This window comes from Calypte anna, chromosome 7, assembly GCF_003957555.1.
Source record: "Calypte anna isolate BGI_N300 chromosome 7, bCalAnn1_v1.p, whole genome shotgun sequence".
Classification (NCBI taxonomy): Eukaryota; Metazoa; Chordata; class Aves; order Apodiformes; family Trochilidae; genus Calypte; species Calypte anna.
The window spans coordinates 30,026,806-30,043,243 of NC_044253.1; the positions used below are offsets into that span (position 1 = coordinate 30,026,806).

Consider the following 16,438-nt stretch of genomic DNA (forward strand, 5'->3'; position numbering starts at 1 on the left):
TGAATCTGGAAATGGGCAGTTAAATATGGTTGAAGAGGAACAATATTGTTACCATGTCATGAAAGAGGCACGTTTGGTTTTTTGACTATTTAGCAAAGCAAAGGAAAAAAGTTTAATGATGTGTGACTATGGGAAAGACTAGAAAGGAAATGAGAAGTTTGTGCATTCACTATATAGTTAAACATGTTGTGTAGAAGTTTGGGAAGAAATGCCAAAACAGTAAATATTTTCATGATATGTTTTGTGACTTGTTAGATAAATATAAAGCTCAGCTGATAAACAGTCAGGATTGCCACTCTGGGTTAATGTTCCTGCTGTTTCTCAGAGGTGACTGAGAGCACGTAGGAACGTGAAGCTGAGCACTGCAAAACTGCAAAAGTTTAAGGTTTTGTAAGCTAGAAGCTGAAGGGGTTGAAGAGATAGATTTTACAAAAGATACTTTCTGGCCTTGTTGCTTTCTGCCTTATGATCTCATTGTGTTTCCTTGTCTCTGGGTTGAATGATCATTTACTCACCCTTTTCATCACTGATCATGTTTTATTTCTTTCTCTATAAAGCCACTTTTTTTGCCACTATATTTTTTCTTTTCTTCTTCTTTTTTCCCCCATAGAGCTCCAGTTATTAAGCCTCTTTGAATACTTTTGCAGTGATTGAATGCATTTTCACTTAAACATAACGCTTCCTAATGAAGTAATTTGCTCATTAATGCTTCTCATTCCTCATTGGGGAGTTGAGATTTGCATGGATTTTTTTAATGATGTTTAGAAGGACTTAATGCATAAGGTATATGCAGTATCAAAGTGTATGAAGCCTTAAGGCAAGAGAATTTTTTCATGCTCAAGGAGTGGTAGTTGATATGACATAAAACTATGGGGGGATAGAAAAGAGAAAAAATTTAACATGCCTTTTTAAGTTAATGTTGAAGGAGGAAGAAAATATAGTTAATGTACCTAAGTTTATTTATGAAGCAGCCATTTATAATGGAAATACTGTAGCTTTGATATGAATAAAATAGAATATAGATTTTTGTCTGGTTTTGCAGGATGGATGATAGAGCTAGGTGGGAAGCCCTGAAGCCAGGAGCACTCTGTGGGCAGAGAAGGGTGATATTTTGAAAGCAGAAGTTGAAGTCTGCCTAGGTCCACTGTATATAAGAGGGGATTTGTATGTTCAAATGATAGGGCTGTGATATAGCCAGCACCTCCCAGAGCAGCAATGCTGAGACTGGAAAACTGAAGGAAAGGAAGGTACTTAGCAGCACACTGAGTGAACTGGTTGCTAGTTTACACAAGACACTGCTGGTTGATGTAAACTGGGGTGTATAAATGGGCTGTGACCTGTACAGAGCGTGAATGTGCTCCTCTGTCTTTATACTCTTGGTCATGCACAGCAGGAATATTAAGTACAAGAAGGAATAACCTGAAAATGCTGTTTATTTGCTTTCCATCCCTCTGGTGTGGATGATACTGGCTCCTATCCTCCCAACACTTGCCTTCTCTGGGGCACTTTCCTGCCTTGGGCTGAAAGGGGGTCACTGAACTCCAAATTCTTTGAAATGAATGGTTGGGCTCAGTTAATGCAATGCCTGAAACCTCTGTGCAGAATCAGTGTGGCAACATAAAACATGGTCCATTTGGATTTAAATGTTGCAGTCAGCTTCGATTAATCATATAGATTGTTGATTTTTCATACATGACATTTTTTATTTCCCTGACATTTTTCATCGTTGTTACACAAAGTACCTTTACCTGAGGGAAAGAAGAGAAGTGTATTGGAATATACAACATGCAGGGAAGTAAGAGAAATAAGTTCTCCTCATTTCGTTCAGTGTGAAAGCAGTTGTGGAAATGCCAGAATTTCCAGTGGTGTGCATGCATTTATTGCATGTATCTTGTATTATTATTACTGCTGTGCATGCCTGTCTTTTCAGCTCTTGCAGAGGTGGCTGGCCTAGCTAGGTGCTGCTGAGCAGGGAGAACCAGCCAGCCCATTCAGTGCTGAGTCCTTGGCCTTTTTCTGCCCTTTGGGATGCCCTTTTGTTGTCTTCAGATTTGGTGTTCTTCTTTCTATGGTGACAGGAAAAACTCTTGGTGAGAGGGGACAACAGAAGCCTCTGCTCATGGGATTGTGCTGCTGGCAAAACCAGAAGTCACTATACCAACAGGATTTCAGTTGCAGTCAAGGCAATTTGATACGAGATTTTCTCGGGTGACCTCTCAGCTCAAACATGGGGCAGCAGTGGGTGCAGAGATCTTTCCCTCTTGGTTCATAGGCAATGTAGTGAGACCCTCCAAATGCAACTGTAGTTTTAGGAAATAAAGATGCTTAAAGCTAACAGCAGTGGAGGGAACAAAAAGTTATGTCATATGATGTGGATCTGTTGGATTGCCTGACAGACCTAGGGAAACCCATATTCCTTGAATATAGCATCGCCATAGACTTTGGAGGGAGAAGGAGCTGCCTTCTGCTGTGTCTGGAAGACTGAAGGCATTCCCAACAACAGAAATGCTGCAGAAGTTGCTAATGGTGATGTGTTGTGTTTCAGACCTCAAAACCATCCCCATTGAAAGCACTGGCCTTTGAAATTTGCAGCTTGTTTACAACTTTCCATCATGACTGTCTCATAGCTTGTGCTGTTGTATACTAATGTAGCTGAAGTACTGGATAAATAAATCTCAGGCAAGGGAGGGAGTGGTGGGAATGGACACCTCCTGATACACTGAAGGAAGTCAGGAGACAAATTTGTTTCTGGATGTCCTTGCAGTGGTTCACGAGCCAACACAGGTAATGAATTTGTATGGTTAGAGCAGCCCATGTTGCTTCATGGAGTCACATGCTTACCACAGGCAGTTGGATGGAGGGCAGGAAGATGGAGCAAGAATTGCATTAATCTCTTCGCTTACCTTCTCATCAGTTAATTCCTTCCTTTGCAGGGTGAGAGAGAATTGCAAGAATCAACTCTGAGGCTACACTGTGTTTATCTGGGGCCTGGACTTTCAAATCAGCCATGCTTACTGCATGGTGCCTTACACTCTGGCTCTGTTCTGCTCTTGGGCACACTGGCAGCATAGGCAGAAGCTGAGCTTCCTCTGGCTACTTTTCTATTAAAGTGAGCTGGTGGCCTCTGAAGGGCAAACCTGTCACAGAAGTCTGGCCACCCTGTTCTTGGCTCAGTGGGGCTATTGCATATAGAAGGGCAGTGTGCAGGGTGTACCTCCTTCACCACTAGCAGCTTGCCACATGAGAAAGCAAGGGTGGGATTCATTTCCCAGTGCTAGGTGTCTGTGGAAGAGGGGTCTGCATCTGAACCAGATCTTTAAACTTTGAAGTTGATGGAGATCTCATTGATGTAGGCAGCAGAGCCAAGGAACCCATTCATTTCATCCTGAAATACTGTGTGCATATCTAGCATGGCTGTGCTAGATACTCAGAGTCAAGAACCAGCATAGGTCTAATTTACAGCAAATGAGAATTTGGTCCAGGTGTTTCTGTGTCATGGTCTTTCTTGAAAGACTTCCTTAGTTCTATAATTGCTGTCAGAGTCCTGGCCTCTTCCAGAAAAGTCCTCTCTGGCATCTCCTCTGCTTTTGTGATGAGAATGTTGTGGGGTTACACCAGTTCATGCCTGCAGTGACTCAGTGATGGATCAGGCTCCATGGCTGTAACCAGGTGCCAGCAGAGTTAGCAGAGCCTCTCTGAATACATCAATCACATTGGGCCAGTGATGTCTTCAGAGGCATCATACTTACCACCATAAGTAGCAGCACTTGCAAACTTCAGGTCATGAATTCCTATCTCTCAATTTTCAGGCTGCCTGAAACGAAGGAAAGGGAAGAGCGAGCTGTTATCATCACCTCGTTCTTACACTGAGCACCTTGCTTGTCATACAACAACTGATTGTTTAATTGTCCACTTTGAACTAAGTGTACCACCTTTTAATCCAATTTTTAAACTTCTTATTGCTACTTACATCCTGGGGAAGGGTTTTTCCCTGCTCTGGATTCAGCAGAATCTCTTGAATAATTGTCTCTGTAAACATCTCACATCTCTCCAGAGAAGAATGGTGCTTCCCAAGCTCCCAGCCCAATCCATGTGTTTCCCACTCTGCTGTCCAATTAGGAATTACTCAGATTAGCTGCTCCAGGCCTTCTAAGAGACAGGGGCTTAGTTCCTGACCCTGGCTGTCCTTGGTAGATGGGAATGGCTGGGGTGGGTGTAGTTGGTTCCCTCCTAGCTCCTGCCTGTCTCACTTCACTGTGGTTATGCTCTGCATCCTGCACCTCATGGCTTCCCAGGTCTTTGAGGTTGCATTTTGGGAGAGACACTGATGAAATGAGGTGTGCATTTTTGGACTGGGGTGTGACTCAGTTTCCCACATAGGAATAAGAGTAGAGAAGATCAGAAGGAAAATGAGAAGAAAGCCAGTGTGTGCAAAATGCCATTTTGCAGGGCTGTAACTGGTGATCTCAAAGGGCATGGCAGGGAATATTCACACAAAGATACTCCCAGATTAAAGTGCTCTACTCTAAAGTTTCCCTCATGGGCAGCAGACTTAACTACACTTCAAAACCTTTAGAGTGACAAGTTTAGTTCTTTGGCCCCAGCACCAGAAGAGCTATCTGTAGGGACAAGAGAGATTTTTTACTCAGTGTTCTGTGATTCCCAGGAGCCAGCTCAGCCTCCTGTGTATCTGCCAGCATCCTGGGGATGCACTGAGTGTTGGGGGAGCTTCACACAGCAGGCAGAGCTCCAGTCTGCTCCTCTGGCAGGGTATCTCATTTTCTAGGGTAACTCTCCACTAAGGTATTCAAGAGAATAGACACTCAAAATAGATGCCTTCAACTCTGCAGGTCTCAGCAGTCCTCTGCCAGTTGCTGAGGCAGTGGGAATCCTCATGCTGAACCATGAGCTTTTGTATTTTGACCCAAAAATGTAGTGCACACTGAAGTGCTAAGACCAATGGCACTGAGGAAAGCTTAGGAAATTTCAGCCTCCTTCAAGGAGACCACAACTGTGTACCTCACCTAGTACTGCCATTTGGAAATACCTGGTTTTGAACACTGTTATAATTCATAAATGTAGTACAAGTGTAGTACAGTGTCCCCGTTGGAGGGGTTAGAAATAAAGCTGTGCCTGGGCAAGAGTCACAGGCTGTCTCTGGAGATTAAAGAGCAATGTAATCTATTACTACAAGCCTGACTGTGGGTCTTTTGTAAATCTGGCTGCTTTCCATAGTAGAAATAATAGCAATGTCCTTTGCCAGGTAATTTTCCAAATTATTATTTTAAATAATGTGTTGCTGCTATCCAGCAAAAGGGTTTTGAGATTTATTAGAGCATTTGTCAGTGAGAGGAAAAGCAGCCAGTGAACTCTGTGGGCTGGCAGTAAGCAGCATGGGGCAAGTAGCACAGAAAATACTAAAATCCCTAATTGCTCAGGTTCACTCTGTGTTTGCAGCAATGGGAAAAGAGAACATACATCTCACTTCTCAATGCTGGCTGCCAGTATCAGAGGTCACCAAGCAGATGGGAACTGCTCTGAGATGGCAGGAGACATGGAGGGGGTGGTAGTGATAGATTGCTCCTCTCCCTTCTCTGGGCAGATTGCACAAAAAGCAAAGAAGGTTTTCTGGTCCTGGGTCTGGTGATCTTTCCTGTGGTAAAAGTTGAAACAGGGCCCTCTTTTAACAACCTAGTTTGAAATTGAAAATTCTGGTATCTCATAGAAACAGATCTAACCAAGCCTTGGAGACACATGGTCCTATGGGTGCTTTGCGTTCCTCTGGCTGTGTATCTGCCTTTATTAAATTAGGGTTTAAGGCAGAATTAGGAAATCATAAACTTAGGACTATTTTGTAATTTCCTGCCTGCTTTGTGCATTTTGGAGCAGAGGGGTTGAAATCTGCAGTTGATTTGGGACCAACAGGTATCTTTTTATAATAGTCAAATAGCTTAACCCTTTTTTCCTGTTAAATAGACTTTTATGGCTTTGTCAGTGTTGAGGAGAGGTTTCTGGTAGCATTTGGCAGATATTGCTGCAAGGGGGGAGTAAAAGAGTTCCAGGGAAACTGAGAACCAAGCCTATGGTTTGTCAAGAGAAAATGGCACATACTGATATAAACACATGGCAAAAAAAAACCAACAAACATGTCTGCAACATAATAATGACATTTTCTTTCTTCTCTCTCCAGGTTATCTTGCACCTCGAAACCTTCCTAGTGCAGGTTTCTTTCCGTTCCTGCAAACCGTGCTGTGTGATTCTGATGCCAGATGTAAAGGAACACCATACACACCAGTAGATCTGCTGCCAAGACTTAATGACATCTCATTTCTCAGACTGTAAGGGAATCTGAATATATGTGGGTGTTACAAGCTGTAAAGCAAAACTTGCTTTGAGGTGGAGGGAGCAGCCATGCATATATATGTGTGTGTGTGTCCACAACAGATGGATCTCTGATATCTGTTGTAAAAGATACAGTCTCAGATGTCTGAACACTTAGAAATGAGAATATAGACTGTAACATGAGACAATTTAAAGATGTTCAGATTAGGGACAGCTACCAGTAATGTGTCAATTGATCCAGGCTTAATAGCAGAAGAGAATTTTGCTCAGATCAGAGCGAAGAGACATTTTTGCATGATTATGGACCAGGTTCTGCAAGGTGTCAGTGGCCAATACTTGCATGAAGTGCAGCCCAGTGTGCTGATCTGCCACTGTGGCAATCATTTCAGAATGCTTTGGAAGTGTAAATGTTCCCCAGCAGTTCTCATTTGAGGTATGCTTCTTCTGGAGTGACTGTTCATTCAGTAGATTCTCCAGATGCCAGCTGAAACTGATGTCCTCTCTGCAAGCCATCAAATGTACTGAGAAACAGATGAACATGAAGAAATCATTTTTGCCTACAAAAGCATGGAGATTTGCAGCATGGAGCTGGCTGGGCATGTTCTGGTGGAGTATCAGTTTGTTAAAATTTAAGTGTTCAGTGGAGGCATTTCAATTTAATTCATGTTCAGTTGGAGCCAAGCAGTATTTGCTTTGAGACATGCCACCCAGGGCTGTTTCTACATCTTGGCTGTGCCTGGTTCTGGCATGCTCCTGGGGAACATGCTTCTCTGAGGCCTGACTGGTTCATGGAGAGATGAAAACCTGGGTATCTTGCATGCAAAGTTTCTCATCTTTATTTTCAGATGAGATAGCTCCTTTGCAGTGGCTGTGTCAGAGCCTCAAAATCCCTGTTGGTCAGAGCTTGAGAGTCTGAATAGCTAAGTTGGGCTCTCTGCCTTCTCATTAGGGAGAATGGGGAATCATAGGGTTTGTGGTTCCATAAGAGTCATCCACAGTGCAGAGGGAGTGACTTTTCCTGGGATCTTACCACTGGATACAAGGAGTCTGGACTGAAGTTACACAAGGTGAATCCTCATCGAATTCAAGGTCACGAAGCAGAAGGGGGCTGAGCTGCACAGAGACAGGGTGCTTGGCTTCACAGCTACTTACCCATTGCCTCAGTGTCCTTGTTTTATCCTGAGCATATTAAACAATCATTAGACTGGACTATTGCAATGAAGAAATGAGAACTTCTAGCACCAAAGCTAGAGGTCATCCATGGGTATCAATAGGTACAAATCCTCTGCTTTCTGTTTTTGTTTTCTGTGCAGATGTTGAAGAAATAACTTTTTCCTTCCAACCGAAAATCAAAGGATTTGGCCAAACTATATCTCAAGTCACATGAGTCACTTGACCAATAAGCATCTTGACCACTATTGATGCTAAAAGTTAGCTTCATGAAGTATCACATAACTATGTGGCTGCACCAAGCTGTGACTGCTCAGTGTCAGCCTTTCAAATATAATGTATGCTACAAGGAAAACACCAACTATTAAGTAGCCACAGCAAAATAGGCAGGATACAGCAGAATATAAAACCTCAACAGAAGGTTGAGTGAGTAGGGGAAAGCACCAGAAACCAACATGAATAGGTGCAGCTCTGCCTCAGGAGCAGTATTACCATGGTGGAGTTGGTCATGAAGTCAGAGTATCTGAGCTGTGACCATTCACTGTCTGGATATATTATTATGTAATATTCTACAGATTGTAATACTCACCTAAGTCAGACTGGTTTTTGTGCAACTCACTGAAGTTCCTGTTAAAGTACTCATTAAAAACTCACTAACTTCCCCCTGGAACTGTCTTACCAGTGGCCAGAGAAAATGGGCAAGGTTCTCATCTTTGATTCAGTTCCTTAGAGTCATTTGCCTAGGTGTGCAAGACATGGTTGCTTGAGATTTCCCCTGATAAAAGGGAATAAAGTATAAAAACTGAGCTCAACCCTAACATCTTCCACCCTTTTTTTTCTGCTGTAGTGGAACATTTGGGAAGGATGAGGTAAGGTCCTGATGTCCTAAAGGATTTCTTAGCAGGGGCTTGCAGTCTGCTGTTAGAGTATTGGTCTGCTCTCACTCACATCATGGTCTCTCTGACAGTCCCAGTGTCAGTCCAACACCCTGAAGGTCTCCACTTTTTCTTCTGCTCAGCCTGTGTTTGTGGAGCACAGGAAAGGATTTGATACAATGAGGCCTTCTTTCCAGAAGTGGGAATTTGTTTAAGGTGGACCAAATACAAACCTTCATTGTGTTTAGTGTGTCTCCAGAGCAGGCATGAATGTGGTCCTCTCCATCTGCTTCATGTCTGAGCACGTTGCAGTGTCCTTCCCTAAAACACAATGCCAGGCCTCTGGAAGGAACCAGACTTTTGCATAACCCAAATTTCAACACACTTGCCATGAAATCCAACTATAGACCTGTCCTGATGCACACACTAGTTAAGTGTAAGTTAATCATAAAAAGCACGTGTCTTTTTTTTCCTTCTTCCTTTTTTCTTTTTCTTTTTTTTTTTTTTTTTTTTTTTCCCCTTTTCTTTTTCATTCCAATTTTTCCTCTTTTTTTTCCCCCCAGTAAGCAACAGAGCTCATCCAGTGTGTCCAAGGACAAGCAGCCATCACCGTGGAGTGAAGAGGTTCCTAAAACCAGGAACACCTCACTGGGTAGGTTATTCACTGCTGTGCAAAGCTCTGGTTTTAAAGGCTGATCTTTTGAAGCTGTCTGGACAGAGATGCAGTTTTCAGAGCACTGCTAAAATGATTTATGTGTTCTATAGGGGCACGTGACAATGGCCATGGCATTAGTCTAAATTCTTGGGAATAATTACAAGTAGTTGTCTGTAGAAAAGACTTTTGGAATTTGTCCAAGAAACCAGGAGTAAATTGTGCTTCACAGGAGCAGTGTGAGACCACAGACTGTTTGGACATTAATTAAAGACCTGGCTATTTATGGCATTTTGCCCTTTTACTTCCCACAAATTTTCCATAAACAGCTTCTGATTTTTTTCCAATGTATTTCTTATTCACACTTACCCAGCAAATAAGTCGTCCTCTGTGCCACAGTGGATATTTATTGTTGGTGATGTTCTCCTCTGATGTGATTCTCTTTCCTGAAGGAACTTCCAGACTTCATTTTTTTCATAAAATCATTACAATTATTAATTATTGATGGTAATGGCTAGCACTATCCACAAGCCATCGTGATGGATAGTTCTCTCTCCAGGGAGCTCGGGATCAAATGAATGATTACAGATTTGCATTCTGTGACTGTTCTGCCCCATCCATTCACTGTTCCAATCAGCATTCCTGCCAATGCACTCACTCTGGGGTGTGGGGTTAAAAAAAAAAAAAGGGACACACAAAAGGGACTGAATGTGGAGGCATGATGGGAAAAAAATAAAAATCAATGAACAGTTATGGGAACCAGCAACTCACTTTGATGGCCAGAGATGGTCAGGAAGGAACTCAGTTCTACATCTCATTTAAAAACTAAAATTAAAACTCCTAGGGGATTGCTTCTGCTGGTGTATAACTGGATAGCTGCCTCAGTTTTGGTGAGCTGTGCTGTTCTGTGTGTGTGTTCTGTGTGTTCTGAGAGTGTCTCTCTGTGCAATTGTTGGCACTGGTGTGTGTCAGCTGGGGACCTGGCCCTGTGCCACCATTTATAGCTCTCAGGAGTGTTCCAAAGCTGTCTCAGAGCTGTTTCTGAAAAATGAGTACCACCCACTGGTACCAGAGGCCCCTGGAGAGCTCTCCCTTACAGGGCTGTCAGCTTGAGCTGATGTGGGCTTCTCACCCGTGTCTCTTCCTGCATGGGGGAGCTGCAGGACTGAAGAAAAGAGGTGGAAATTCATGTTCAGCTGCAGGAACATGGTTAAATGCATTTAATTTTAAAAAGTTACAGAAGGAAATAGTGTAATCCAGGATTGGATTACATAAGAAAACAACTAAGTAAGTACTGACAGGATGCTGCTGGATATACCTCTGGAAAGAGGTTAGTAATGAAGACACACCCAAAGCTGCAGTTGTCTGTTCTGTGTCATGATTTGATGAAGCAAAGAGGTTAAAAGGCATTAAGTAAAATACAGTGTTTCAAACTGTTATTGCAGTACCCCAGGATTTGGTACCTCATGGAGAAAAAGCCATTCAAAATATTTCATCACCATCCAACTTGACTTCCAGCATCAACATGTTCAGCAAAATCCTCAGTTTTGGAAAGGTAAGTCTCTGTCTGCATAATACCAGAGTGTGAGCATTTATGTATGGTCACATTTAAAGAGTTTGAAACTCGAAGGACCAACATACAGCTTTCATTCCTCTTGGATCTCCCCCATTATTTGAATATGTTTCTTTTTGGGAAGAGGAAGACAGTTGTTGTGAGTGGATTTTAAGCTTTGCTATCCTCTAACTAGAAAACCAGACACTTTTGGACAAAATACCATAAACAACCAAACGTGGCCACACAAAATACATGGATTGCTTTTATGTGAAATCATAGATATGGCATTGAAGGTTTGTTATTGAAGTTGTTATTTGGCCACAGTACTGCAGTAGCATCAGAGTACTGGTGTGTGTTTATCAGGTATAATTGACTATATATAGGAACAACTCTTTTGTAACAGAAACTTGGTACACTGTAATGGACCAGAGTATCCTTATGATTTTGTGTTAAGGCCTTTAAATGCTTGCACAAACATTTGTCTTTCTCTACATGAGGAGTTTGAGGGATTTCAATGTCACTGTTCACCTGTTAGAATTTTGTGTGCGTGCAGGTGCTTGTAATAATAATGCTTTTCAGATCTCACTGCTACCTTTTAAAAACCTCATCACCACCCTTGAAACCATCCCAAACAGAGTATTGCTTTAAAGCTGCCTTTAACCTTGTGTTTTACTTTTAGAACCAGACCCACTATTCAACTGCAGCAAATCTCAAAGTCATTCTGTGTGAGGTCTTGTCACAGTACATAGCACATCCCAATCTCACTGAAGAGAAGATGGCAGCCAATATCCACCAGACATTCTGCTTCACTGAATCATCTCTTTTAGAGTCATTTACCCAAGAGTTCAGAAGTCAGCTCTCTCAGGTGAGTGCCTGAGACCTTTCCTAGTATCTGTAGCAGGTATTTGTGTTGGTTCACACACATTATTGCAGTGTTTGGGACATAGGAGGTGACCCCACCTGGCTAGATGATGCTCATCTGTATACCAAAGTGCATATAATACACAGTGAGCCTGAGCTAATTTTTGTGACTGGGATTAAGCCTAAAGACCTTATCTTGGGCAGGCAAGGACATCCAACCATCAGCTACTGGCCACTAAGGGTTTTCACCATGCCTAGGTCTCATTTCTCCTCTTTATTTGCCCTGCTGCAGCAACAGCTAGGTAGAAAAGTGTGAGGATGTGGTGTAAATAAGAACATTTAAGGCTAGGTGAGGCAATAAATTTAGTTGTGTATTACCTCAGTCATATAACTTCATCTAATAACTCTTGCATCTTATCCAGCAATTCATGATTGAAGTTGTACTTGTCATTGGGAAAGATATGTAATTAAAGCAAATTAATCCCTTAAAGATAATGCCTCTTTTTTTCACCAGGATGAGGACTGGTATTAATTTTTCTTGTATTCCTAGTCTTTGGACTGTTTAGAACATAGTGAATATTAGGGCTTGTCTAAACAGAAAATTTATTGTGCAGTCTAGGGTGTGAAGGTAGAACATAGTCACTCTCTGTTATTAGCTGTCACTGAAGTCCTTTGAATGTGTTATTTGTAGAGTTGTGTACAAGTGCAGTGTAAGTTGTAAACCATAAAAAGACCCACTGGCAATGGGAGTTCTCATTCTTAAATAATTTCTTGCATTGTTATTTGTTAAGGTGCAACAAAACCCACAGTACCAGGCAGCATTTGTCAACGAAATGGTCTCGTTTCTGATGCTCATCTCCCTAATGCAGAATGACACCTCCCTGTGGCATCTCCTTTTACTGGCCCCAGATGTCTTTCAGGGCAACATGCAACTGCAAGACATATTTGATTTCCTTCAGAACACCAGCAGGTAAAAAGACAGAAAACGCCAGGAGAGGCACTTAGTTGGATTTGTGTGTTGAACTGTAAGGACATGTTGCTTCTCATCTTGAAGAAAGGACATCAGCTTAAAAGAATGATCTATTTGAGGGTGGTATGTGGGGGTGGACATGAGGGACACGTGTCTAAAGATCCCTATGGATAGTGAGCAGTGTTTTGATTTTTCAATTGTTACTTGTGTTACTTTTAAAATGGGAACTTGTTATGAACTCTCAGTTTAACTCCAGCTTGCCTCGAGGCATTGACAGCCACTGCCTTTTGTTGAAAAAAGGTTCTCCTGGCTGGATATTTGTTCTGCCAAGACATCAGCTGGCCACTTTTTTCCAGAAAACCACAGATCCAAATTAAATTTATTTTGAGAGACCATAAGCATTTGTAGATGAGTCAGGAATAATTTTTCGTTAAAAAAAAATCAATGGCCTGATTTACTGATGTTTTATCTTTCAAGATTGGTCTCAAGAAAGCAAAGAGAGGGAGACTGGTTCTTGGCATATGGGGCTTTGAATATTTGTGACTTTAAGGAGAAAGTACCAGTAATGTTCTTGCTCAATGGTTATATGAAAACCAGAGCAGCCTTAACTGGATTAAATAACTGTGCTGAAATATTTGATGCTGTATACAGCTAGGACAATAAAAGCTCTTCTAAAATGGGCTATCCTTAAAATCTCTTTTCTGGCCCATGGTTGGAATAAACTTTCACTGTTATCTAGAAGACCTGAGTTACTCAAGAGATGAGGGAACTTTGTTTCAAGTCATCTACTGGATATACATGGTGGGCACTGCTATCAGTTGTTCTTAAGTCACTTGATACAGCACATGGTGGACATACATGAGCACTTCAGTAAAGATGCCAAAAGAGGTTGTAGAAACTTTGCCACTTTGATTATAGACAGTAAGAGGGACTTACTTTTCAGTGCTGGCATGTTGCCAAAGCTCTTAAAAACCCACACATTTAATATCTAGGTAATTTGCCGTGCTGCATTGTGAGAACTATTTGTAAGTTGTGATGTCCTTATCCTTAAAGTAGTCAGTAGCAGTGTGGCAAGAATTTTAATATTATTCAGAGGTGTTTTGTCCATGCTACTGTCTCTCTCACAGGATTATTACATTTGTTTGCATTTGCTGGCTTGCAGAAGCAAGCCTGAGACCCAGCAGTGTTTGAGCTGTTTGAGTGCCCAGAAAGAATTAATATTTTCAGTGCTGTTCTCCTTGGCTCTACAGCTGCAGAGCTGGGCAAAGTCATCATAGGCACAACAAAAAGGCACAGAAAATTTAATCACCAGAAATGTACAGGATGAGTAGCATCTGAGAGTGTAAGTGCATGAGTAGAGAATTATTGCAGAGAGGTTACACAAATAGTATTTTTAATGCTGCTTACAAAAGCACACTCTAGCTAGCCTGGCTGTGTCTTTTACTCAGTACAGACCTGCTGAACTGTAAATATATAGGGATTTTTGTATAAATATCAAGATACAGAAGAAAAGAACTACTACTTCTTCTGGCATTTATGTTAACCATATGATAAATAATGCCATTGTGAAACACGAACTTCAAAGTCATGAATTCTATAGGAAGTTTAAGAGCAAATTTTATTACTCACACAAACCAAGTTTACAGACTGAATTCACAAAAAGTCCTGTTTATTCATAGAATCATGGAATGGTTTGGGTTGGAAGTCACCTTAAAATCATCTGGTTTCAACTCTCTGCCATGGGCAGGGACACCAACAACACCAGGTAGCTCCAAGCCCCCATCCAACCCAATCTTGAGCACTTCCAGGAATGGGGCAGCCAGAGGTTCTCTGGGCAACCTTGGCCAGTGTCTCACCACCCTCACAGCAAATAATTTCTTCCTAATATGCTTTAAGATAGTTTTTCAGATTGGCATGTCAGCTGAACTTTTTCTCTAAAGCCAATGTCTGCAAAAGACTGAAATAAGCAGGCAACAACACTTATTTCTACATTTGCTGCCTTCTGATCTGTATGAAACACACCCACTTTTGGCAAATCATTGTCTCCCTCCTCCTTGTCTCTGCTATTGCTCAACTAAATATGTCATTTTTAACTGCAGCTTCTTCACTCTCTAAGACTCTTGCTAACAAGCACCTTTGCAGAATGGAAATAGGGAGCACCAAGTCCATGAAACCTGCATGGAGACATTATGTTAAATGAGGAGAGAAGTGATCCCTGGTGCTCTGTTCTCACTAGCAGCCTCTTCCCACGAGTCAGTATGTATTTATTTATGCCACTGAGATCAGCTCAGAGAGGTTCATAGTCTATTGCTTGCAGAACTTCAGGCAGGCAAGAGACTGTGCATGTCATGGTGACCCTATGCCTGTGGGGAAGAGCTGCTTTTTATACAGCAAAAACCACTAATAATCACAGTGAAGTTGTCAGTAGCCTAAGTGTCTTTTAAATTACTTCTTCTTTCATGCAATATGCCTGGTTTTCACCTTGATCTTTCCTGAGTCTGAAAAATTCTCTGTGCTTCTCTATCAGCCAGGTTATTATAGTATAAGTTAGGAAAGGAAAATTGGGAATGGCCACTGTTATTTGTGATTGCTTCATCCATCAACCCATCCACCCATCAATCCACAAATGCTGTCCCTGCTCTTCCTGAAGCTTTTCCTGCTCACTTCTTGGTTTCTTTTGGGAGGAGATTCACTTGCAGCAGTGAGAAGCATTGGCCTGGCACATGACCTGAGTGTTTTCTAAGCCCTGTTGTGAGGGTTTAAGTGGTCTATAGACTTTGCATAACCCTTTGGATAGGGATGCCTTACAAGTGCAACACATGTTTGTTAATATACTGCCATGGCCCTTTGTATTTTTAGGTTGAGCCCTTTGTATTTTTATGTTGTGCATGATTAAACAAATAATTAGAAGTAGGGGCAACATAGAATCATAGAATCATAGAATCCTAGGGGTTAGAAGGGACCTCGAAAGATCATCTAGTCCAACCCCCCCTGCCAGAGCAGGGCCACCTAGAGTACATCGTGCAGGAACGTGTCCAAGCGGGTTTTGAATGTCTCCAGTGAAGGAGACTCCACGACCCCCCTGGGCAGCCTGTTCCAGGGCTCTGTCACCCTTACAGGAAAAAAATTTTTTCGAATATTCAACTTGAACCTCCTGTGCTCCAATTTACACCCATTACCCCTTGTCCTATCACTGGTCACCACTGAGAAAAGCCTAACTCCATCTCCCTGACACTCACCCCTTACATATTTGAAAACATTGATGAGGTCACTCCTCAGTCTCCTTTTCTCCAAACTAAAGAGACCCAGCTCCCTCAGCCTTTCCTCATAAGGGAGATGTTCCACTCCCTTAATCATCTTAGTAGCTCTGCGCTGGACTCTTTCAAGCACTTCCCTGTCCTTCTTGAACTGAGGGGCCCAGAACTGGACACAATACTCCAGGTGCGGCCTCACCAATGCAGAATAGAGGGGGAGGAGAACCTCTCTTGACCTACTAACCACACCCTTTCTAATGCACCCCAGGATGCCATTGGCCTTCTTGGCCACAAGGGCACATTGCTGGCTCATGGTCATCCTCTTGTCTACCAGGACCCCCAGGTCTCTTTCACCTACACTGCTCTCCAGCAGGTCAGCCCCCAACCTATACTGGGACATTGTGTTGTTCTTCCCCAAATGCAAAACTCTACACTTCCCCTTGTTGAACTTCATCATGTTTCTCCCTGCCCAACTCTCCAGCCTGTCTAAGTCTCTCTGAATGGCAGCACGGCCTTCCGGTGTGTCAGCCACTCCTCCCAGCTTAGTGTCATCAGCAAACTTGCTGAGGGTACACTCTATACCCTCATCCAAGTCGTTGATGAAGATATTGAACAACACCGGTCCCAGTACCGACCCCTGAGGGACTCCACTGACATCTTGTCTGTCAGATGTTTTAAGAAAGATAGGCTGTACTCCAGCTGTTTCCTATTTGAACACTTGTTTTATTTCTCCTCATAAACCTGTACCCACAATTTGTT

At 42.3% G+C, this 16,438-nt stretch overlaps 1 protein-coding gene across 1 annotated transcript in view; it reads left to right on the forward strand.

Annotated features, from left to right (window-relative positions):
• Nucleotides 1–16,438, forward strand: part of ABCA12 (ATP binding cassette subfamily A member 12) — a 90,471-nt gene that overhangs the window by 12,550 nt on the left and 61,483 nt on the right. Inside the window, exons 3-7 of the mRNA XM_030454132.1 lie at nt 6,191–6,338; nt 8,951–9,039; nt 10,485–10,594; nt 11,274–11,459; nt 12,247–12,425. Of these exons, the coding sequence (XP_030309992.1) occupies nt 6,191–6,338; nt 8,951–9,039; nt 10,485–10,594; nt 11,274–11,459; nt 12,247–12,425 (712 nt within the window). The remainder of the gene's footprint in view (nt 1–6,190; nt 6,339–8,950; nt 9,040–10,484; nt 10,595–11,273; nt 11,460–12,246; nt 12,426–16,438) is intronic.